The 24,082-nt window shown below is 45.9% G+C and overlaps 1 protein-coding gene across 2 annotated transcripts; it reads right to left on the bottom strand.

Annotated features, from left to right (window-relative positions):
• Positions 1-11,263: 11,263 nt before the first annotated feature.
• Positions 11,264-22,645, bottom strand: NRIP3 (nuclear receptor interacting protein 3). Of its 2 annotated transcripts, none has more exons than XM_090140464.1 (7): positions 22,004-22,645; positions 16,939-17,118; positions 16,612-16,694; positions 14,496-14,635; positions 14,221-14,270; positions 14,030-14,127; positions 11,264-13,118 (listed from the first exon to the last, which is right to left on the bottom strand). In XM_090140464.1, the coding sequence occupies exons 1-7, from the start codon at positions 22,175-22,177 to the stop codon at positions 13,103-13,105; spliced, it is 741 nt and encodes a 246-aa protein (XP_089996590.1). In that variant the 5' UTR covers positions 22,178-22,645; the 3' UTR covers positions 11,264-13,102. The 2 variants fall into 2 exon arrangements, with proteins under 2 accessions (XP_089996590.1, XP_031469809.1); XM_031613949.2 differs by having other exon boundaries at positions 11,266-13,118; positions 14,221-14,273; positions 22,004-22,631.
• Between the last annotated feature and the right edge of the window lie 1,437 nt (positions 22,646-24,082).

The following is a 24,082-nucleotide window of genomic DNA, read 5'->3' as shown; positions in this document are numbered from 1 at the left end:
GGCAGACGTGTCTGGCACAGTACCAGGCACCTGGAGGGCAGGGCTGTCATGGGGAGTGATAACAAAACAGCTCTTCTGGCAGCTGTGCTACAGCTTTCCATGCTTTTTCCCTCCGTACTCCTATGCTGGCCCTAGCAGGGTTCCCACATCATGCCCCTTGTGACTTAAGGTAGTGGAGATGGCTGGGGTTGCTGGTTTTTTGCCTCTAAGATGGCGGAAGTCACAGGGGTACATGTGCCCTGCAACCTAGTGTAGGAATGGAATGTTGTTTCTGCATTAGATATTAAAAAGGGGGAATTGATCTGAAGAAGTAGAGCACCATGTATTTGTGTGTTGTAACTTGTCCTTAGAAACAGCTGATGTGAAAAAATACCATATATACCATATATGTTAATTCTCGCATGTGATACTGCAATAGTTTTTAGATGTTCCAAATAGGTATAGTATTATGGACAAGAAAGCATATTGTAGGACTATTCTGCTTGGATAAGAAACTTTCAGAAAAAGAAAAGCAGACTTAACAAACATCAAAGAAGCCAGGGCCTCTATACAAGGCTGGATTGCCTTGCTCTGTGGGTAGGTTGGGATGCAACAGGCAGGCATCAAAATACTCCCCCCGTCCTCCTTCCAGGCTTATCTCTATGCAAGGACAAGCAGATGTCCAAAAACAATGTCTGAGTGTTGAATGAGCAAGTGTGAGAAGTTAACTAATTAGTGATACATGCTTAGCTAGGAAAAATTTATGTTTAGCCAGTATCCGTATGTTTAGTTGAGTGTCGGGAAGATTGTGAACCTGAAGTACTCAGCCAATGAGGAACCAGGGAAGAAAGAGATAAGCATCAAGTAATAGGGCATAAAAGATGTAACACGTGCTCTACTGCTAGCAGGAGACCCACCATTGCAATTGTGAATAAAATCTCCTTTATCAGAGACACCATCCTGATAAATTACTTGGATATTTCCAACACTAAGATGGAGGAGGTAGAAGGAATGGCCATGTTAGCCTCCTATGTTACATAAGAAGTGGCGGGGTTTGCTGTGTTGTCTCTTGCTCCTTAAGTAGTGGACTTTGCAGGAGTTGGTGCCCTCTACTTGAGATGGCAGAAGTGGCAAGACTCGGAGTGTTGTGCTGTAGTTAAGCTGGCAGAGGTTGCAGGGCTTGGTGCCCTCTGGTTCATAAGATGGTGATGGTAGTGTGGTTGCTGTGTTTTGCCTCTTGTTACTTAAGATGGTGGTGGTGGGTTTCAGGGCTGTGTAGTAGGGCTGAGGGAGAAGTAAGTGGGCGGTGAAGGGCAGGTGACTTCCCTCTCCACAATGAGGAGCCAGGAAGAACACAGCACACAACCCTTAGGGTTGCCTGTAGTGCATCCTTTTGACCTACCACGCCCAACTGCACCCAGGACTACCCAGGCTTTTGGAGCATGCCAACGATTTGCCTCCGTTGTTGACAGCAAACCAAACCTGAGCTATGTGGAGTGCAGCCTCCTGGGCGTACTGTCCCTCGGGATAGGGAGCAAATCATGACTACAAGCTGATATCTAAATACAGTTTATGTATTCTTAACAGGTCCATTGTCAGCTCCATGTAGAGTTTGACAACATCACAGCCTGCCAGCAACAAGTTGGGATAATCCCCTCCAACAAACATGCTGGATGCTTTCCAGAGTAAGTAAGGAAACCATTTTGCATAGGTCAAGACACAGTCACATTTTCCATAGTGCCTACAGCAGGGCTTTTTTTCACAAATTTCCCTGTAGTTTGTGAAGTGAATGGTGAAGGAACACAGATCACTTGGTGACAGAGAACATATGGACCACGTATAACATAACACATACTCATTATCCTAGCTCTTTTCTCTCTCAAAACATATAAAGTTTGTTGTATTCACGCATGCCAGTATGTGGCACCAAGTATATTTTCTTCATGTAAACAGGCTGTGACAAATTGCAGAACTTACTCAACTGGTTTTGTTAAAGCTAAACTTAAAATTCATGTTACTCATCCCCGTAAAGCACGTTATAAATTGGTCAAAAACACAAAAGTATTGAAACATATTAAAAGCAATAATAAGTGGCATTTTAAATGAGACTTGCAGGTTACAGATAATCAAGTTTATCCATAACTAAACACACAAGGACAACTTATACAAATCTTAACATTTTATAGTCAGACAGATATGCCTCTGGGAAAATCTCACTGAAACACTGCAGTGTTCCCTATTTTTCATATGCTTGTGAATTATTTCCATCCAAGAAAAGTGTTTACTTTCCATCAGAAGGGCAATAAATGCTCTTCAGAAGGAACGTTTTCAGATGCAGTCTCTCGAGACCTAGAGAATAAGCAATTTTGAAGTTTTCCCTACTTGGGTAGGAAAACTCCAAAAACCACCTGATACTGCTAGGACTGGATCCAGCTCGCCTCTTGCACATGAACCATTGCCAAGCCATGAAAAGTTCTCACATTTGTTTCAGATTCTTTGGCACATTTCACAGAGGAATATCAGACTGCACGTTTTAGCTAATTTTCATGTCCCCATTCCCTCGCCTGTTCCTTTTATCTTTCTTACATCCATTTGCTATCCTAAATGGCTGTAGTTGCAACATGGTACATTGTCAAAAGTTGCACTGTTCCCACTGTGTTTCCTCAGGCTCCATTAAGTGGCTGTAATTTCATAGGAATTAAAAGAACCCTTTACATAAAGCTTACTTCTCAATTGTACTATTATACCTTGTTTTAATACAGTGAATTGTGTAATGCTAACAGTGCACCAGACATCTTAATAAATGAGCTTGAGTTACTATGGAGACACAAAACACCTTTCTTTAAAATTCAGGGAAAATTGCCCCTGAAGTCATGTAGCAAGTATACATCAGATTTCAGCCTTAGCTAAACAATTCATCTTTTGAATGACTTTATCTGCAGTGAAAGTGTTTTGAAGCATGAAGGTGGCTCAGTGTCTTCCTAGCCACCCACGCTCATAGTCTGTGATTGGCAAATCGACTGCTGAGTTGAAAAACATGCTGAATCTTTAGAAAAACATAGATCAGGTTTTAAGCTGATGTAAATAATGTGCAGCTTCACTGTATATGGAACACCTCAGTGTAGGAAAAGATTTCTGATAGACTAATTTTTTTCAACACACTCAAATATTTCTAATACACAGTTAATAAAAACCCAGTTTTAGATGGCTGAAGCAGCTTTTGGGATCTTCAGACCCTGTCTGGGAGCTTCCTTAAAGCCAAGGATACCAAAACAAAAAGAAACAGGAGCTTGTGATCCACAGGTTCTTGGTGTAAGAGGGGGTAAACACCTTTTCTTCTAGAAGAAGAGTCCTTTTACTCTCCAGAAAATAGTAAGCAGTGATCTCATGAGATAGATTGATTGATTAATCCGTAAGAAAAAAGCTTTTCTTTGAACAATTGGATATTTTTTTTTCAGGGGGTTTATTTATTTATTTTTCAGCATGCCAATATCAAAAGCAATACTGTGAAATCACTGTAAAATCAAAATTAAAATGTAAAGAGGGTGGTTTTCAGGGAAAAAATAATAATAATAATTTGTCTGTAAAAGACATATTTGCAGCTGTTCTTCAGCTTTGCATTTTTCCAGAAGAAATGAAGATGGGTTTCTGTCTTCAAGAGAGCTCTGATTATCTGCGGGCTGTGAGCCTTAGTGAAGTGCAGTCTGCCTCCTATACTTCTCACTGAGTCCTTAGGAGATAAACCTCTTCAAGTTAATGCATCTGAGCTCTCATATGTTTTTAACATAGAACGTGCTTTAGTAATAAGATCTGCCTTGAGACTCAAGACAATGAGCTGGCCTTTCTAAACTAAACATTACACTTTTCCATTTGTACAATACATTGCATTAGAAGTGGTTTTTGTTATAATTTTGGAGCTTCTGTCATATTTGTCTTCGTCATCAGGACTCACACAGCTGGTCCCCCTAACAGCTAAAGGCACTCCTTTTGATAGTTCCAAGGCTCTGCTGCAGAGGCTTGCTCCAGGGGCACATCCTTTCTGCTCAGTCATCTTATAGATATGTTTGATACAGAGCTTTGTGTTTCCAGGAACTGTATGCACAGAGTATTTGTCTGCTCTTCCTTTTCCATTACAGCATCCTTTCCAGAACTGTCCCGTCCCCATGGCAAACAATGCACTAAGTCATGTCTTTATTCCTCTTTATTGCACTGCACTCATTCACATTCAAATAAGAGTATTTTAAAACCTTTTGTCTATAGAATAACTTCATGCAATAAAGTGGTAACAACACTGGACTCAGCTGTGACAAGCAGTTGGTGCAGTGTTTGCTTCGCAGTCTGCAAATAAACGGGCTCTTTGTGTCACTGGATATCCCTCAGGTCAGGTAGGGCAGGCAATATTGATGATAATTTTAATCATTTACGGTATGTAAATGCAAATTTACTAATGCAAATGACCATCTTCTCATGTCAGTTTATCCTATGCACATTCAGAGCTGTCATGCTTGCTCTTCTCAGCTGAGAAAATCTTTTCATTATCGGTGGTTATATAAAAGAGTAATCTGAAGGGATTATGTAAATGAGTAATTGAGTCAGCACTGTTGCAATCACTGCCAACATGAGAGCAACGTGACATTTGTACACAAAGAAAAATGAAATAAATATGGATTCTCTTCTGTTTATTCCTTATATTCAGTTAAATGGCAGTACTTGTTATTATAGCAGCCTTTACTCAGCAGTGAAGTGTGGGAAGCAATTAATTACAATGTCAATTGCTCTAGGCTAATGAGAGATTCACCTGCTAGCGTGTTGGTAATCAGCATCTATTCGAATACATTCTGTCACCAGTGCTGGGTCTCTTAAACTGCACAGTGCAAATTTCTCTCATGAGGTTCTGTCTAGGGCCAAAGCCTAAGTGGCTCTGCTCAGGTTAGCTGATATTCTGCTCTAATGGTCTCTGCAGAATGGAAAGAGAAATCGATGCTGGTGGGTGAACGGGGCAGAAGGTTTGCAATAAAAGCAAGCTTTCTAAATACAGCTCATCTCACAGACCCATTACATTACAGTAATGCAACGTAATGACTGGTGGCTTCCTTTCATAACGGAGGCATTATTTTGCAATCTGCTGGTAGAAGTTATGTAAAACCTTTCATGACATAAATATATGCATATAGAAAGGACAGGCTGGGCAAATTGTGTTTAACTCTACATTTCTATATTTGAATTGATATTTATGATACGAAGCAAATGGACGGAAGTGCTGAAAGAGCTCTGCATTTACTTTATCTTTCTGATTCAGTGAATCCACTTGACTTTTCTGTGGGCTGTAAGAGTTCAAGGTCCTTCTCTATTAAAACAAGGTCAGCCTGTCTTTGGGCACACAAAAACATTTTCTTAGCAGCAGCTGACTCCCTATATTGCTCACGTGGGGAGAATGCAGTGTAATGTGTATAATTTCAATTAGTGACATATGTCATGTTCTTATCAATGTAGTTACCGGTGCGTGGGCCTTCGTTCACCAAAGGAGATACTGCAAAGACAAGCAGTAGTGACTTGTGGATGAGAAGGGGCTTCAGCTGATTAACCACAGTCTTTAAATCCACAACCTCTACTTCAGCCCTTGCAGCATGAAGAACAGCTACTGCATTTGTTTGTGTAATCCAGTGTTTCTGCACGGGGTGCATAGAAACACCACAGCCAGTGAGAAATACATTAGAGACAAAGTAAGGCTAAAGAGGCAACACAGTTACAGACTTCTTTGTAGTAAACTGTTGTAGCTTTTTTCAAACTTGTTGCTAAGTAGAGGGGCTTTAATCAATAACCTCAACACATAACCAGGGAGCCCTTTCACGTGTTGGCTCCATTTTCTTCCTTTGGCTGCTATTTTGGTCACTTTTCCAGTGCACACATCAAGCGAGCCTGGATGGATGTGGCCCCTCATTCACACTTCAATGTCAATAGGAAATGAGGAGCATATGCTCAGCATCTTGCTGGACCAGGCCAGCAGCAGAAACGCAGTCACTGTACAAATGCCTGCTTTAATTAGGAGCTCTTTACTTTGCCAGCAGACCTGGGCAAGCGAATTGAAAGTTCAGAGGCAATGAGTTGCATTTGGCTTTTTTACCCTTTTTTCAGCTAGAATTTTCAGCCTTTCTCAGATCTGGTCATCCCTTTTACATTTGATTCTATTTCAGTTGTCTCTGTGGTGCAGCATGAATGATGTTATTTGTTTATTTATACATGTATCAATCTATATAACTGTAAGAGCAGGAATCTCTGCATTCTTCCTCACCCGTGTAACTGTTCTTAACCATTGTCTATCCCCACTACAGCATCAATAAGGTATTTTCTACAGCCACAAAGGAGTTTCTAATAACTCCACTTATGTGGTCCTGCACAGGAGTGGTAAGTTGCATTCAAAGGAGCATTATGCAGAGAGGTTCAGATCCTTCAGAAGACCACAACTATTGACACTATGGTAGCATTCTGTATTCTTAACTTGTACACTGGGGTGACGTACACATTGGTCTACACTCTTCGCCTTCTGCTGTTAATCATTATGGATGCCAAATTAACAGGCTGTTAAAATGTGCAGAAACAGTGAAAATCAAGTGAAATCATCCAAGTAAGCAAGGACTCCAGTAACTGCTCCTTAACCTTGTTTCAGAGGGTTCTCAGATGAGGTTGTGCTTCCACCAAATATTTTTAATATCAGCCCTTTCCCTCTGAGGTCCATGTCTAGGTGCTCACTCAGTTGATGTAAATTCTGCCTTCATTCAGCTTGAAAGGAGTGGCACCATTTTTACACATATAGAGACTGTGCCTTTTGGATTTCATTCAGATCAGATCTCAGCTAGGGAAAACCTGATGGCTGGCCCTCCTTGTGCTACTGAACAGCATTGATTTTGTGCCACCACATTGTTAGAGCTCGTGTAGAAGACTAGGTGCCCTAGTTGCATCGTTCCCATGACAACACTCTGCAAAGCAGCTCCCTACCAGCTTCCCTGGCTGCTTCATTACATCTGACAGCCGTGCCAGAGAGCAACTTCCAACCCCAGTCAGTGCCTCTCCTTCCAATTAACAAAAAGTGTTTTACGAGGAAAAAAAAATTCTGTTTGAAATAGTGGTGTTCTGCTTGTCAGAGTACAAAACACTGAAGCTCCCTACCACCCAAACACGGAGAGCACAACTGGGTTTAGTTTGCTGCTTTACACTGTGTGCTGCTATTCAGTAAGGTAATTGGGAATGACTTCTGGTTTTGCTCCAGGGTCTGGATTTGTTTTCATTGGTGCTGGGTACAGTGTGCCTCTTTCTTCATCTGTGCTGAAGTGAATTAAGATATAACAGAACTTCAAGGAACTCCTGATTTCATATACTGGAAGGCAATGACTTGCTGGGATTTATTATAGCAGAGAGGAAAGTCTGGTGTTGTTAGGGGCGAGTATCATCCCAAAAGCTGCACATCTCCTGTCTGTCCCTAGCAATGAGGCCTTGGTGAGCACAGCAGAAGCCTGAAGAGCCAAACACAGGTGAGTCAGGCCACGGGCTCTGCAGGCTGTATCCTGGGGAGTTGACACTCATGGAATGGGAAATGGGGAGCGTACAGGTGAGTTCAGGGCATTGAATCTGGGTGGCAGCAGAGGAAACAAGCTGAGATTTCCTGTCTGCAAGTCCAGCACAGTGCTATAAAGAGATGAACAAGCATTGCAGCTGCAGCACTGAGCCAGGCCCTCCACACACTGCAGCCCTTAGAGCATCCCTTGTGTAACCCGAAAGCCTTGCATAAACCCAGTGCAAAGCTGCCTCACCTCTCCCAGCTCTGCACAAGGTGTTTCCTGCACCAAATCAGAGGGCACTGGAAGGCCCTTGTATGACAGCACATTGCTTCTCCTGGGCATGTTCTCCACCAGCAGTGGCCAAGCTCATCGTGCCCTGGCTGCTGTGGCTAGGTGCTTAGAAAGCATCCTGTATGCTGTTAACTCAGGGTGCCCAAGCTCACAGGCAGCTCCTTGTGCCACTTGGTCACTGCAGCACATATACTTTGGGCCTCTGCATTACTCAGCGTTGTCTGGCCCAAGCATCCCTGTGAGCTCAGCAGTAGCCTGCACATTACCTTTCGCTTAATTCAGTTACTGGTTAATCTGCTATGCTGATCTATTTGATCTGAGCCTCAAAGGACAAATCACGTGTGCTGCAAATAACACAATGTCCATCCTGAACTTCAAGCAGGTGCTGAGGAACAATTAGATCACTCTCTGCAGGAGCTGCCACTTAACTAAGAAAAGACAACGCTAAGTAAGACAGATGCAGAGAGAGCCCAAAGATTGCTCACACTGATAATGAAATATTAATCAAACATCATTAGCAGTCTGCAGAGAACACAGTACATCATGTGCTTCTGGGCATCCTCTGCCAGCTGAGAGCACCCACCAAAGGTCCCTTACATCAGGAGCAGAAAGCAGCTCTGCAGCTTCAAGGAAAAGATGGAAATTTGGAGCTTTTTCCAGACTGAGTGATGTGGCTTCTACACCCACCCAAGTACATCTGGCGTTTCAGACAGGCAGCATTGTGCCCACAGAGGAGCAGAGGGCAGGGCTAATTATTGACAGTGTTTTCAGATGGATTATTTTGCGTGCAGCCTTTTCTGCTCAAACCTCCTTCATTCTGCTTCCCTGTCTGCCTTCTCTAGCTGCAACGCCCTAATTTTAACTCATCAGCCTGGAGAGTGAGTCAGTTCTGTTTATATGGTGTCTGTTGGAGACCTGACTGGAGCAATCCCCTACACAGGATCTTCTCTCCTTATCAATTGGAAGGAACCAAGCAGGTCGCTGGAAGGTGGCTCATGATTGTAGTACCACAAGAAGCAGTTGGGCAGAACACAACATGATCTCGGGTGGAACACATTTTTATCTAGGAAAATGCTCAGCTGTAAATGCCAAGTTGATCAACCCTCATACAAAATTTGCTTTTAAAACTACATGGCCATCTCCTTCGGGAGGAACAAAATCCTATTTTTGCCTTCCATGAGCCTGAAATGTCACTGAAGCCTGAACCAGGAGGTTCTACAAATTTCCTCTTTGAACCCTCAGAGCAGGACAACACACAGAGGCACAGTGTCCTGCTGAACTGTGTTCCGGCCCCTCGCACCACTACTACCCAATGTCCCTTCAACACCAGCTCTGAGCCATGCTTTGCCCACTTTAGGGCCTTCTTGCTTCCTCTGCAACCTGCACAGGGACCAACAAGAACCTGATCTTTCCCTGCATCCAGATCTCTGCTGGACTGAATAAAAGCAGGTCGATGGGCTCACTGTGCTTATGTTGAACCTCATAGTCTGCTCAGGTACATCCTTTGGATGTAGGGAAGAGCAATGAGTCATTCCCAAGAACATTTTTTTCTTTTCTAATTAATAGCCAGAGCCGCCCACTGTGGCCCAGTTACTCACACAGAACTGTCTGCCCTTGGAGCTCTCACGTGCTCCCTGTGAGTCAGTGTGTTTTGCAGTGACAGAGTGCTGATAACTCTGCATCTGAGCTGTTTGTGGAGGAACAAAGCACTGAGGTTTATAGTAACACGTACAAAAATATGCTTTTTTTTTTTTTTTTTCTCTTTGAGAACATAATTCTCCATATTGCCATTTAAGCAGTCTGCTTCCACATTGCCTTGGCCTGCATTGCCATGAAGGCACTCTGCAGTTGGGAAGACCTGGGATACGAGGTGGAAGTTGCAGGCCATGGGTGCCACTGCCAGCTCCTCTTGTGTTCCCAAGTGGTTCTCCTGGTGTGACATCCCGTTATTTGTGAGCCCCTGGTATTTTTAAGTTCTTGACTGCCTTCCCTCCCACTTTGAGAACATCCTGAGGAAGTGGCAGCACTGCTCTAGTAGCAAAATCAATAAATCAATGGCCTATTCAGCTATAGCATTTCTAATGAAATGTCACTGATACCAGCAGCGCCGTATCTAGGAGTCTTAATTTTCCATCTGCAATGTGGTTATTAACAGAGGAGGAAGAGGAAGAGATCAGCACACGGTGACACACTTGGTTACTGCCAGAGAATGAGGAAACCTGGTTTGAGGGGAAGATGCATATCTGTTGAAAAGCAGAACAGCAATGTGCAAAATACCTGAAAGTGAAGTCAAGTGGAGCCTGTCATGCTGGAGTAAGATATGAGTGTACCCCAGGGAAGCCTGGTGCAGCCCCTGCAATGCTTTTCCATAGGAAATGGGTGAGTTTTGATGATGCTCCGTTCAGTGGATAGGACTCTGTGTGCGGGTCTGGTGCAAAGAGGGCCGTTGGCACCGGTTCATCCTCAGGCTGAGAGGTGTGGATGACAGAGGTGTGCATGACAGCATGACAGAGGTGTGCACTTAATGCTCAGCTTATGAGAAAGGGTAGCCTTCACCCGATGGAAACTCAGTACCACTCTCAGCTCTTAAGCAAGCAGGTGATAAAGCAGACCTCCGCTGATGCTTGCCCAAGCAATGGCTGTAATACACATTTGTATGGAAATAAGTCATCTGGTTATTTGCTTCTGAGACACATGAATCACCTTTTTTTTCACAACACATTGATCATCACGGTATCATCAGCAAAAAAGTACTAGAGAAGCCCATCAGAAGGACATCCCTCGAGCACTATTAGAGAACAGATTGTGCCTCAGTTAGCTGTGGAGAAATGCCCCAGTGGGTCTCCTCTCATCAGCTGTTCTCATGGGAGAAAGCTGTTGGTGGAACCCAGCATGATACAAAATGTGTGTGAATAGCATTGCTGCAGAGTTGCTCCAGTAGTGTCCACAGTGATCCCACTGCGACAGGAAGGACATGCCATGGCAGCACCAAGGCATAAAATCATTGAATCATTAAGGCTGGAAAAGACCTCTGAGATAATCTAGTCCAACCACTGACCCATCACCACCTTACCATGCCTAAAGTAGCTTGTATTGCCCCAAAAAGCAGACAAACACAGCAGAAGCAAACAAAGGATATACCAGCACCTGCTGTGTTTCACACATCCCCTGGGAGGGAGATGCCTTTTAGCAGAAGGCTGTACCTCCAAATGCTCCTGCTTCACCATGAACATGCTGTGTGCCATTTCACCCGCTCATTTTGTGCTGCTGGTCTCCAATCAATTCCCAACAATCACAAAAGCACCGCAGAACCCCATCAGGAAAAGATTTAAATGAACTCTATTCTCAGTAGATAAGTGCAGTGAAAGCAAGTAATTGCCGTATCCAGGGTACAAGCAAATAAACAGCAATAACAATTAAACTTTATTTAGATTTAATTTGACATTTAGCACAGTAATAAGCACAGAAAGAAGTACCAAAATACCAAACTCATAGCATATAAAATAATCAAATATATTTCATATTTAGTGAAGTCTCTCTGCAGCACATTGGTGGGACTGCCCTAGGCAGCTCAACCATGTATATATGTACATAGAGCTGTGTTATATAAAATACTGTATGTAGAGAAAGCACTGAAACTTACCACCAAAATAGAAAATAGCTCAAAATTCAGATACTCTGGATTTGGTAGTAATACTCAATATTGAAAATAGGTTTGAGCCCACTGCAGGAGGTGAAGTCCAGCTGCAATGCTACCACAGGCTTGGGATGTGCCATGGGGTACAGCTAAGACTGGCCAGAGGAACAGTGCCGCAGGAGCTGCCCTCCCTCTGCCACATCACACAGCCAGTGCAGATCTGCCTGCAGTTGGCTCACCATCCCACATGACTGGGTGCAGAACTTCACAAGGGTATTACTGCATTTAAAAGATGCCCCTTCAGCAGATGGCTGTCATTAATTCCCATTAGCTTTTTAAAATCTAGAAAGCTGTTTTTGCAGCAGGTCAAGCTCCTCCAAGCAGTACACTACATTTGTTCTGGTTTCCAAGCAAGCAGCCCGTGAAGTAGCAACCAACCTTGGTGCTATGGCATAGCAATGCCAAATGGAGTACTTGTCCCACAGAAATTCCCACTTGCCCTGAGGGAAGTCAAGGTTAGTGTTGTAGAATCCCAGGTGATTTGTAAATAGGTATAAAATTGTGGCATTCCTGTCAGCAACACTGAAGTACAACTGGAGCCCCAAACACAAAGAAGCGCTGAGCCAGGGTGCTGATGTTTTACAGGCTGGGAGAGCCAGTAGAGCTGTGGTTCATCACTGGACCTGTGAGGCATTCCATCTGCTTTCTTCCATATAACCATAGAATCATTAAGTTTGCAAAGGACCACTAAGACCATCTAGTCCAACCATCATCAACCATCCCCACCAAGCACACCAACCCTCAATATGACATCTACCCTAATCTTGAACACCTCCATGGATGGTGACAATGTGATTTTGCACTCGTTTGTTTCTTTGGGGCACAGTGCAATGATTAATTTCCCTGCTTACTCCCACTGGGAAGGCAGTCAAGAGCCCTTTAGGGACTTTCCCAGTGGAGGGGACAGCCATGAGCTCATCCCATGCACAAAGGTAGCTGCAGAGCATCCCCGAGCCCTTCCAAGCAGCACTTCTGTGCTGCAGCAATGCAGCCCTGCAGGAGCCTTACCCAAGGGTAATTTAGTGATTGCTCCTTCTCATCAAGCCAGCAGTTGTGTCCCCAGTTACACAGCAGCAATGCCACGGCTAGCAGGATGTACTATAATTCATAGATGGCATTAGCATTGTTACTGTACTATGAGTAACCTCTTGGTAATGGCCCTTTGAATGTGACTATATCAATTAAGCGAATATAAATGCTTAGCCTCTGGAAAAAATCATTAATAAAAATTTCATTCTGATAGCCTCTAATCACTGCTAAGTACAATTACTCATATGAGGCCACTATAAAAATTATTTTTCTCATCAGAAGAAATTCTAAGGTTTTCCCAACTGTCCGTAATAAAGAGAGCACTATAGAAAAGTCCAGAAAATAAGCACACATTTGTTTCTCAAAACCCAAAGATAAACATGACAATATCTCTAAGGTACTGGCTACTGAACAGGTTTCATTTAGCTATACTCAAGCTGTAGCCTCATATAAATATTTTCAAGCAGCGCATTGCTGTTTCGTTTGGAACAGCTGCAGAGAATTTCTTTGATGTTGAGCTCTCGTGTGGGGATGGCATTTCCATTTTTCTCTATGCTTCCAAAGTGCTGAAACAGGAAGGAAAATATATTTAACATAATCTGTTTTTGCATGAGAAAAAAAATTGCCTTGAGTGCAGCAGCAAGAAATAATAATTCATAGATGCAGTTGCGACTGCTGGAATCCTCTCTCATTTGTATTTCAAAGGAGATGGGGAAGCAGCCCACGTTGTGCAGCACAGCCAGCCCAGGTCACAGCAGAGTAGTCACCCACAGGGTGAACAGCACAGATTCATCTTCCTGAAGGGACAGAAAACTGAAGCTACAGCAGCCAGGGGCAAAGTGAGAAGAAGAGGCAATGCCACTACCTCCAGGCAAGGTCTCTCCTGCATTTTGTAAAACAGCCACCTGGTTTGTTTGCTGCCCTTTGTAAATATTTTCCAGAAAATTGTTCATTTGGGAATGCTCTCAAAGCAGTACTCAAGGAATCCTCCTAATGACCTCAGAGGCTCTTCCTTATGCATGTTTTTGCAGACACCCCCTTTACCGTGCAATAGTTACTGGAGGAAAAGCAGCAGAAGCTGGAAAATGCTGCTGGAAAACCCACTGTTTTTTTTTTTTTTTTCCTCTTCTCTGGTAGAGAAGAGGAAGTGAAAAGAGAAAGCTCTGGGGAGACCTCATTCTGTCCTTCAGATACTTGAAGGGAGCTTATGAGCAGAAGAGGAACTGATGTTTTACACGATCTGATAGTGATAGGACAAGGGGGAATGGCTTTAAACTAAAAGAAGGGACATTCAGGTTGAATGTTAGGAAGGAGTACTTTACTCAGAGGGCAGTGAGATGATGGCATGGCTGCCCAGAGAAGCTGTGGGTCCCCCATCTCTGGAGTGCTCAAGGCCGGGTTGGATAGGACTCTGGGCAGCCCTGCTCCCTGCAGCAAGGACCCCTGCTCCCACAGTCCCTCTCCCCAGCACACTTACTTCTCTGCTGCCCCAGCGCCAACACTGTCCACAAATGGGATTTCCTCCCTCTCCGTCTTGCCCAGAACAAGATGGTGCTTCTCCAAGTTTATGACACACTGCAAATAACAAACACCTTCCAGTAAGAGGGAAAGCTACAATTTCAGTGGTCTCCAGCATGGGCAAAAGCCCTGCAGGAGGAAAGCCTTTACCTTCAGGGACTTCAGTGTCTGCAGGCCAAAGGAGAAGGGTTTCTCACTGTCTTCTGAAAAATAGGAACATTCATATTTATACAGTCAGAACTATTTCCCCTGGCTTTCTGTATCTCCATCCTTCCCTGATGGCTGCCTTGTTAGTAAGACCCACTCTAGAAGTGAACTGAATTACTCTGAAGGGAAGCAATTCTACTTGAACTGTGTTGCATCCGCAAAGCTCCGTGCTTTCCCTGAGGTAACCCAGCAGGGCTCATACCCAAAATGGCACTCACCCACAACGAGTGCTGCACACTCCACACGGAGTGCTCCCACTGCCAGCACCAGGCGGTCGATGCGGCCGATCACCCTCTCGCTACGTGGCAACGAGATCTCCTCCTCCTCACTGGGGAGTACTTCCAGGCGTTCCCTTAACCTGCATGGTGAAAACACTTCTGACATGAAACAGTCATGGCTTAGCCTCTCCGGGAAGCAGCAAACTGCATTTGAAGGGTACTCAGTCGTGGAGTGCTCTCAGCTTGTTCCTATTTGCAGCCTGCTGTCAGAAAGTGCTCTCTTAGCTGGTTTGCTGTGCTGTTCTGCCTCTCTTTTTTTACCTGAGGAATCTTTTTTCTATGTTTCTCCAAGACTTAAGAAGTGGCTGATCTAAAACTGCTTCTAATTTAGTGTTGGTGGAAACAAGTGATGCTCCCTGTTTCCTTCCATCAGCTGAGCTAACAGCATTGTCCCCATGCCTTACAGCCAGGGCAGGGTAACACTTATGTGTAGATAGTAGACCTGTCTCTCTGCAGTGGAGGCTGCGACACATAGATCACATTCAGCCCAAGAAAAGAAGACAAGAGCTGTCAGGGATATCTCAAGAGCAGATATTTCTTATTTCTACACCCCAAGAACTATGCTGACAACACTGATTACTTTGGTTCATCTCTTAAACTGATCTGGAATCTGATGGAGAAACAGACAGAGGCAGTAATGTCTCTCTCAGATAGAGGCTGTGTTTATTGCTGGCTGTTCAGAGGCAGAGAAGCCAGCACTGAGGTTAGGATCACCTGTATCATGAGCACAGCACTAGGACCATAGGAGAGCCAAGCGAACAGACCGGATCCCCTCCATCTCTGCACTTAGAGGCTGTCTGTAATTGCTGCCAGGAGCACACCAAGGAGGAGTTTGGGAGCTCCTAACCCTGAGCTGGCTTCTTCTGGCCCTAGGTGAATTGAAGTGTCTTTATGGGGGCAGTCATTTCCCTGAGCCTCTCTGTAGCATCAGGGAAGGCACAGCCTCTGGCTTTGTTCTGTTCTCCCTGTGCCCTCAGCATATCTCCTCCTGCTGTGCCCCAGGGCAGGAGTTAAGTTGGACTCATGTTTTATCACTGCTGCATGCATTGGGTTGCTTTGAAGCAAGGCGTGCTGGAGCAATGCCTGACGTCACACAGGGCCCACCACAGCAAAGGCAGAAAAGCCCAGCATCAAAGCTCTGGTTTTAAGCTGCTTGGTTAATCTGCCTTCAGCTTCTGCCACCTCAAAATATAAACAGCAAGAGAGCAGCAGGAAGCTGGGGAAAGGCAGCAGTGTTGCAAAAATGTCACAGGATCTGCATAAGTAACGTGGGCAGCATGCAGGGCCATCAAGACCATCAGCACACAGCTGGGACACACTGAGCAGCCCATGTGGTATCCTGCAGAGATAAGACCTCTCCACTTACACTGCTATTAATTGATAAACTAGACCGAGTTGCCTCACAGTTTGTAGAAAATGCAGCCACATTCCAGCTGCTATTGTGCAAATAAGTAATAATGGTTTTGACAGAAGAGGTGTCTTTCGCCTGTGGCTGTGCAGCAGTTCTCAGGCAGCAAGTGCAATTGCTTTTTACACAGTCATTGCAAGTTAGTGATAAAAAGCGGTGACTGCATGGGAATTAAGTGCTCAAAACTCCCCAATGCCTGTCTCCATTCTCTGAGATCAGCAGGAGCTTTGCTGCCAACAGCTATCAGTCTGTTCCTAACATCCCTTTTCTTTCCCTTCAGCAGGGAGAAGTCTCTTCCTGGGAGCAGCACCAGACACCTCATTCAGAGCACTCAGCCATGTATCTGCTTTATAATCAGTGCTGGAGTGAGTGTGGCCAGCAGCAAGGCCCATGCTTTGCAGTGCAGCAGGGCTGAGCTGGGTCCCAAGAGCTTCACTTTCTTCCAAGCACACAGAAGGCCAGAGAGAACTTTGGTTCCTTCACCAGAAGCACAAACGGGCACTGAAAAAATACAAGTGCATTCAAAGCTCTGAATAGTGCTTTCAGAAGCTGATCAGTTCTGTACAAGTACCTTTCCATCCCAGCTCCCTGCAAGGCCATTTAAATACAACCAGGTTGTGATTTGGTGCTGCAGTAGCAGATCCTTACCCCAGCCGGTCCAGGCAGGCAGCTGACATCAGGTTGTGCTGTGAGCCAGTGTCCACCACGGCCTTCAGCTCCTTCCCAGCACACTGCGGAGAGCAAGCAGAGATGGGAGACAATGTGCAGGAGGGAAGGAAGACTGCAGGAAAACCAGGGTTTGCTCACACCAACCCATCCCTTGCTTGTTCCCCCAAGCCATGGCTCAGGGCACGGTTTGCCACATGCACAGGACCCACTGGATCACCGGCATCAGTCCCAGGACATGAGAGCCATCTGTGAGGCTATCAAAAATAAAATGGGGGGGAGGAGGAAGCAGCAGGGTGGGTACATTACCTGGCAGCTCACCACCAGGAGCTCCTCATCCTCCACGCTCCTGGAGCTCCCCAGTTTGGCTTGGTTCAGCCTATTGCTCTGTGCTGGGGCATCACTCTTCGAGGCCCAGCTGCCCCGGCTGCCTCGCAGCTTTGATAGGTTTGTCTCCATCAGGCGTCTCTGCAGGATGTTGTGTGGTTGCTTTAAGGACACACAAAGAAAGAGCAGAGCGAAATCAGGGGGAAGCTATGCACTGCCTGCTTTCTCCTCCAGTACCTGTGGGCCCCACTCTCACAGCAGGGCTACCCCAAAAGTCTCTTCTCACAATGACTGGGAACTTTCCAAACTTCCAGATTACGTGGATTCCTGCTGGGCTGCACCCATTTGTTTTTGTGCCAGCCTTGGCTAATCTGGCTTTGAGTAAAGAAAACTACTCTTTTTTGGAGAGAAGCACACTGCTTCTCAGTACCTCCTCCGACTGCTTTCCCAAATGCCTGTTTTATATTTAATGCTCATCACGGATGGATGCACACACACTGCTGGAGGTGAAATGACTCTGTTTGATTATCTGCTCACTTCTCCGCCTGGCTGAGCTCCCCCCTTATGCTTTCTTTTCCTTGTCATTTTCATTTGTCCACTTTAGACCTTCCTCCTTGCTCATTCTTGAATTTCTTGCATTCAAATTAAATATGCCCATATTATAGACATCTGCAGATGCATCTAAATTGGCAAACCCCAAGTTCTGAAGGAATTTCAATGGGATTAGGATAATTTTGAGAGCCTGGTTCTGTAGTTCCCCAAATTAGCCAGCATGCGCCCTCACGCAATGCCTCATCTGTAACATATCTCAGGCAGCATGTTAAATAACAGTGCTCACAGGAGGCTAATGCAACTTGGCATCTCCTAAAATAACTGCAGGCACGCTAGTGCTTGAGATCTCACTGTTAGCATAGCACCAGTGGTCAGGCTGGACTTGAGTGATGAGAACAAGTATGCATTAAAAACATCAGTACCTACTAGGACAAATAAGCTCCTTTTCACTGTTTTTCTGCATACAATTTGTCAGTTGACATGAGATTTCTTTATCATTTCCAGCTGCAGATGCTGTGTATGACTGACATACTCAAAAGCATATCTTGCATAAAGAATATAATGGACAAATACCTGGATGAAGTGTCCACTGGATGGAAGCCTGCCCATCACTCATCGGTCACCCCCCACACCCTATCCTGGCCAGATGTATTTGGGACTGACCAATATTTCTGCATGGCCATCACTCAGAACAATCTGGGTGTTCTTCTGACATGGCCTTTGACAGAGTACACTGGAAAGTCACCCTGCATTCACTGCTATTCTAACTGCCATCTACCCTTGATTTCAACCAACACATTTTTTACTCCAAGTTCACTTGCAGGTGTACTGTTGGGCTTTCATAAGCCCTAGATTTATGATGCCTATCTGGGATCCATCACTGTAAGGAAAACCCAACATTCAGCAAACATGAGTTACACCACCAATTTTGTTGACGCTTGTTCTTCTGAAAGCTGCAGTGCATGCTGCCTCTAAGGGGGGCAAATATGGCCTCGTCGTGCTCCACTACATAAATAATCTTGTAGAAGGGATTGAAAAGGTTCCCTGCAGCACCGTTCTGTCTCAGGCTATTAATTAGTTAGCTTTAACTTGTGTTTCCCTTGAATCTTGCGTGCAGCAAAGCGAGGGGTGTTAGTCACAGAGATGACTCAAGTGATGGATATGAACATGGCGAACAGATAATTTGCCAGAGAACGTCTGCAAATGTGCATTTTGCTGAAAACCTGCAGTCAGACCCTTTATGGGAGGGAAGACCTCCTTGGTTACAGATCTGGAAGCCAGCAGCATGCTCCCTTAGCTCAGGTCAGCAGTGCACACAGGACCAGTGTACCAAGTCATCCAGATTATTGGTGCTGCCTTTCTACATGCTGCACAAAGCTTTATAAAAGAATAAAGTGTTACATACCGCTATGCACATAGAAAAATATAGGTTAGTTCCTACTGTCATTCAGAAAAATTTAAATACAAACCAGGATTTTTTTCATAAAATATCTCCCTTTCCATCCTTGAGACTTTGAAAACACTTACAATCCCCAGAAAAGTCAGAGTAGAAACCCAAAAGAAATGAGCGGAGACACCTGGTGTTGCTGAACCTATTTACCGCTGTCTGTCAAAACCATAAATAACTCAGTCCAGCTTTGTTCCTCTCTAATTTATAAACAAGTACGTCACTGCAGCTTGCAGTGTGCGTGTCTTTGGCAGCATCTCACTATTTAGGCTTCAGGACCTGGAGATGACAAGGCCTGTCACAGCAGTTTCGCTCAGGTGAAGACGAAAGGCAAATGCCAGCCCCCTCTTCCCCTCACCAGTCAGAGGTACACATCTGCACAGGAGGTGCATCTCTGAGGGACCACTGCAGGCCACAGAGCCTTCATCACTACTGCTGGCCAGTGTAAGGCTCACCCTGAAAAGAGGTGACATTAGGTCAGCGACGTCTGCATTGGACAGAGCGGGTCACTGCTGATGGCCAGGGCTCAGAGCCCTGCCTCGTACAGAAGGGAATCTGGATGCCTGGCCCTGGGGGTTGGCTGCCCCTGTGCTTCTGCTCAAGTCAGGAGGAAACAGACAGCTTCTGCTGAGCCCCGTGGGAAAGGAGAGACCTCCTGCGTCAGAACGAGCCGCTGCCACTTGGACAAGAAGCAGGAGGGCTGTAAATCAGAAAATAATCTACACAAGTTGGAAGGGTAGAGAGGAAAAATTCAGCATGCTGTGACAAGAAAACAAATCACAAAAGATACCAGGAAAGCAGCTATCCCTTCCCCCTTTTTTCCCTGGCTTTCCTCAGCCTGTTCTCTCCCCAGCCACTACCCATGCAGGGCCAGCCATTCTCAGCTCTGCATCTCTAGGCAGTCATCACCAGCCCTGGCTGCACGCAGCCACCCCAGAGACAGGCCCATCCATCCCCACACCTGTGAGATGCTGCCTTCTTTCTCCTGCTGAGGCTGACGGAAAACCACTTCCCAAAGCAGTGCCACAGCAAGGTGTGTACCACTGCTTCCATCAGAGCTCCACCAGGCTCAGGGATCCCCTGTTCTTCCAGGGGTATACTCTGGCATAGGCTGCCCAGAGAGGTGGTGGAGTCACTGTCCCAGGAGATGCTCAAGAAACATGTGTGTCTGAGGGACGTGTGTTAGTGGGAACAGTGGTGTTGGGTTGGTGGTTGGACTAGAAGATTTTAGTAGTCTTTTCCAGCCATAATGGTTCTATGACACCTCCTGTAACATCCCTATGGCTGTGCTCGCTGCCATCCTGGCAACATACAATGCTGGCAGCATTGCTTTGCTGTGATGTGACCCATGGCAGTAGTCTGAAACTCATGGCACCAGCATGACCTCATGTCTTCTCTGGTGCTGCAAAGGGGCACGGAACTGGAGACTGTGGCTAGGACAATCCCTAGCCAAGAGCCCGCTGTCCCCTGCTGTGGCTGTGAGACAAGGTGGCTTGGCAGTGGAGTGGCCCATGTCAGCTCAGCTCTCATCCCATCCTGGATGGAGGCAGCACAGCCAGAGGAGATGGGGACAGGCCACGTGCCTCCACTATGCTGTACTCCCTCCAAGGACATGGAGGGGATCAGGAGCCACGCACCTCCCTGGGGCCATTTAAGGAGCAGGAAGGGCCCACTTCTCTCAGCCCCACATCTAACATGAGTAATGGTGCCTCTCTGCACTGAAAACAAAGCCATGACACTGGTGGGACCCTGGCAGCCACAGCAAGGAACTCCGTGTTGACTGCAGAGCTGTGGCCAAGTCTGGCCCTGGGGACAGTGGGGACAATGACCTCATGTCTTAGCACCCCTGCCTCCTGCTACCTGTTGTGTTCCTCACCCAGGTGTGGCAGAAACCCTTGGGTTTCAGCCCCACATGAGCTGTGACAAGCTGTTCAGACTCTGCAGATAACAGCAATAACCATGCTATCACGCTCTGAAAGTCACTGCGTAGCTCCCCGACAGATAACTGCAGCTCTATGTGACTTGGCATAGCTCCTTTCAAGCCCTCCTCCAGCCAGAAGCTATGGCTCCCTGCAACTGCAGAGCATTTGGGATGGCAAAAATCACTTCCAGGCAGCAATGCAGAGAACAGCACGCTCACTGAGCTCATCTCACCCAGAGCTGAGACTGAGCCAGCTGAGCAGAAAGGCTGTGATGGAATAATATTAACCCACTAAAAGTAAAGATACATCTTTTTCAATGAACGTATATCTACTACAGAAATATACATATATAAATATCTATATAGTTTCTTGCAAGGTGCAAGAATTTTGCAAGAATTAGGGCAAACATTTAAAGAAGCAAAGGAAATTTCTGCAGTAGGATGTTATTTCCTAGACTTTGCTTCTTACATCAGAACTTTTGCCGTTACATTTTAGTACAATTCCCATGAAGAAGAGCTCCAATATTTGCACACATCAGTATTCACAGGAGCTCTGCAGCCCCTGGACGTGATGGAGGATGTGGTATATCAGCTGCAGGATCACAGGGATCATAACATATATATTTAAAACCTAGAACTGAGTTTCCTCGTAAAAATCAGCAGATGTGCATCAGCTGCTGTCATAGTGCAGTCTGACAGTTTGATATCCATAGGTACTGCTGCACCTCTTGGAGCCTTTTATGATCGTGTTGCACATACATCTGCACCGCATCTGCACCGCATATATGTATGTATGGTATGAAGCCATTTTGATTTACTCTGCTTCTGAGGGGATTTTTGTACGGAAAGCAGCATCCCATTTTCTGACATTTGTGTAAATGCCAAAAATTAAACAGCTCTCAGCTCCCTGCACAGACATCTGAAAGCACTGCTGGCGAACAGCAGCCCCTGGCGATACCCAGCATCGTATTCCCATCCCTCTCCTTCACATACATTCCTATACCAATTTTCCCAAGCAAGCAACTCACCCTGTTAACAGTAAAACAGCATGAAAAAGAAAAGCCTTCCCCCTGCCCTAAACTTTCTCAGTGCACTCATTTGCTCTCGGGAAACGTGGTAAACCTTACAGTGTCCTTGGAAGTCCCCAGTTTCTTCAGCCCATCCAGGGGAAGGAGGTCCGCAGAGTCCTTGTGAATGAACTGCACCGCCTGCTTCATCCTCCTCTGCTGGCGCAGCGAGGCGGCCTCCCGGATCTCCACTTCTTTCCTCGTCGGCTCCGTCAGAACGCCTGAATAGAACATCTTGCTGCTTTTGTGCAGCTCCCACAGAGCCGGAGCGGGAGGCGATGCGCTCTGCCTGTGCTTTATAGCCCAAGCGCCGTGACGTGGGGAGCCCAGCAGGTACTCCGGCCCCGCCAAGGAGGGCTGGGGCTCAGTGCGACGCGTTGCACACGCAGCACGGGCAGCTCAAGCTCGGGGAATAATGAGCGCCGTTCCTCCCCGCTGCCTCTCCTGACTGCAGGGTGAGCAGCAGCAACGCCGCCAGCACCGCTCCGGGCTCCTGATGGAAACCCCACCGCTGGGCCAGCTGTCCGGCACCGCACAGCAAAAGGTGACAGCGGCTACATCACAGCACCTCCTCGAGGTGGGGAGAGAGCGCAGGATGCAATCAAATACAGACGGACTGGTTCGCAGCCTCACGCAGGAGCTGACATGAGCACCCACCGAACAGTCTGCGTGCAGGAGGACAACGAGGCAGGCAGGTTGAAGGGAGCTGTGATTTTTACTCCTTATGTTGACTTGGCTCATCAGGCAACAGGAGAACTGTTCTGCTGTGGGCACGTGCATCAAGGAGTTAAACACACCTGATTTGTCACTGGGGGAACTGCCTGACACTCCCTCACCTGATTAAATAGAGATGTATGACCATGTTGGCACTCTTCCAAAAGCAAGGAAGCGAAGAAGAAAACAAAAGGATTTCCATTAAAATCAGGAGGTGGTTTTAATCACAGAAGGATTTAGGTTGGAAGAGATCTTAAAGCCAAGCCAGCCCCAACTCCAGCCATGGGCAGAGTCACCATCCACCAGATCAGGCTGCCCAGGGCCCCATCTAACGTAGCCTTAAGCATCTCCAAGGATGGGACAAGTATAAATCACATAAAGGCTCCATGCTGGAGGGGCACCCTACCTGGTTTATTAGCAAATGCCCCCAAAGCTCTGGTTTGCAGCATGAAGAGTGAAGCTGCAAAGCAGGAGGAACACAAAAAGCATCCCTCATACTACAGCTCCAAGATTACAACTTGTGTATAAAGTTAGCAAACAAGTGTTTATATCCCACTTTACAGCTGTATGCATGGGCTTAGAACCCAGTCACAGTTGCAGCTTTGCCAGTATAAGGAAAGAAGAGCTGCTGAATTGTTTCACACCCTCATTTCATCTCCTCAATGAAACACAAAGAACAGGCAGGCATAGCAAGAAGTAGGTTGGCTCCCGGCCTTATCCACTGCTTATTTATTTATTTCTCATCTTTCCTTAAAAAGAAGTGATTTGTTAGTCTTTGCCATGCCCCAGAAAATTGAATAGGAAGAGGACAGAGTGGCATAATGCAACAGAAACAGAAGAAGCAGCAAGCAAGAATCCTGGAATGAGGAATATATTCCCAGAAAAAAAGACAAAACTGTAGAGGAAAGGGCTGGGCTCCAGAAGAGGGACTGGGGCCACAGAGAGCTTAAGACAATGAAATCAATAATTAATGTGAAAAAATAAATGATCCCACCCATCAATGTAGGCTATATAACAGCCTGCTCTAGCACGTTCAGGCCAATAACAGGAAATATAAAGTTTTTTACAGTGAGGGTGGATTGGCACTGGAACAGGTTCCCCAGAAAGGCAGTGGATGCCCCGTCCTTGGAGACATTCAATGTCAGGCTGGATGGGGCTCTGAGCACCTGATCTAGTGTAGGTGTCCCTGTTCTTTGCAGGGGAGTTGGGCTAGATGGCCTTTAAGGGTCCCTTCCAACTTCAACGATTCTGTGATGATTTGGAGACTAAAAAATAGGTTTTTTTTCTAAAGAGCTGGTTAGTCACTGGGTCTTTCCAAGCTCTCTGTGGAGCTGAAAACACCATGGAACTTTGCTTTATGGCTCTTGCCAAGTAAAAAGCCAGATCTTTCTCCCACAGTATCCCTCACACTGCTTTCTTCAGGAA

This window comes from Phasianus colchicus, chromosome 5, assembly GCF_987193195.1.
Source record: "Phasianus colchicus chromosome 5, bPhaCol1.hap1.1, whole genome shotgun sequence".
In the NCBI taxonomy this organism is placed as follows: Eukaryota; Metazoa; Chordata; class Aves; order Galliformes; family Phasianidae; genus Phasianus; species Phasianus colchicus.
The sequence above is the reverse complement of the archived record's forward strand: the minus strand, read 5'-3'. Positions and strand labels throughout refer to the sequence as shown.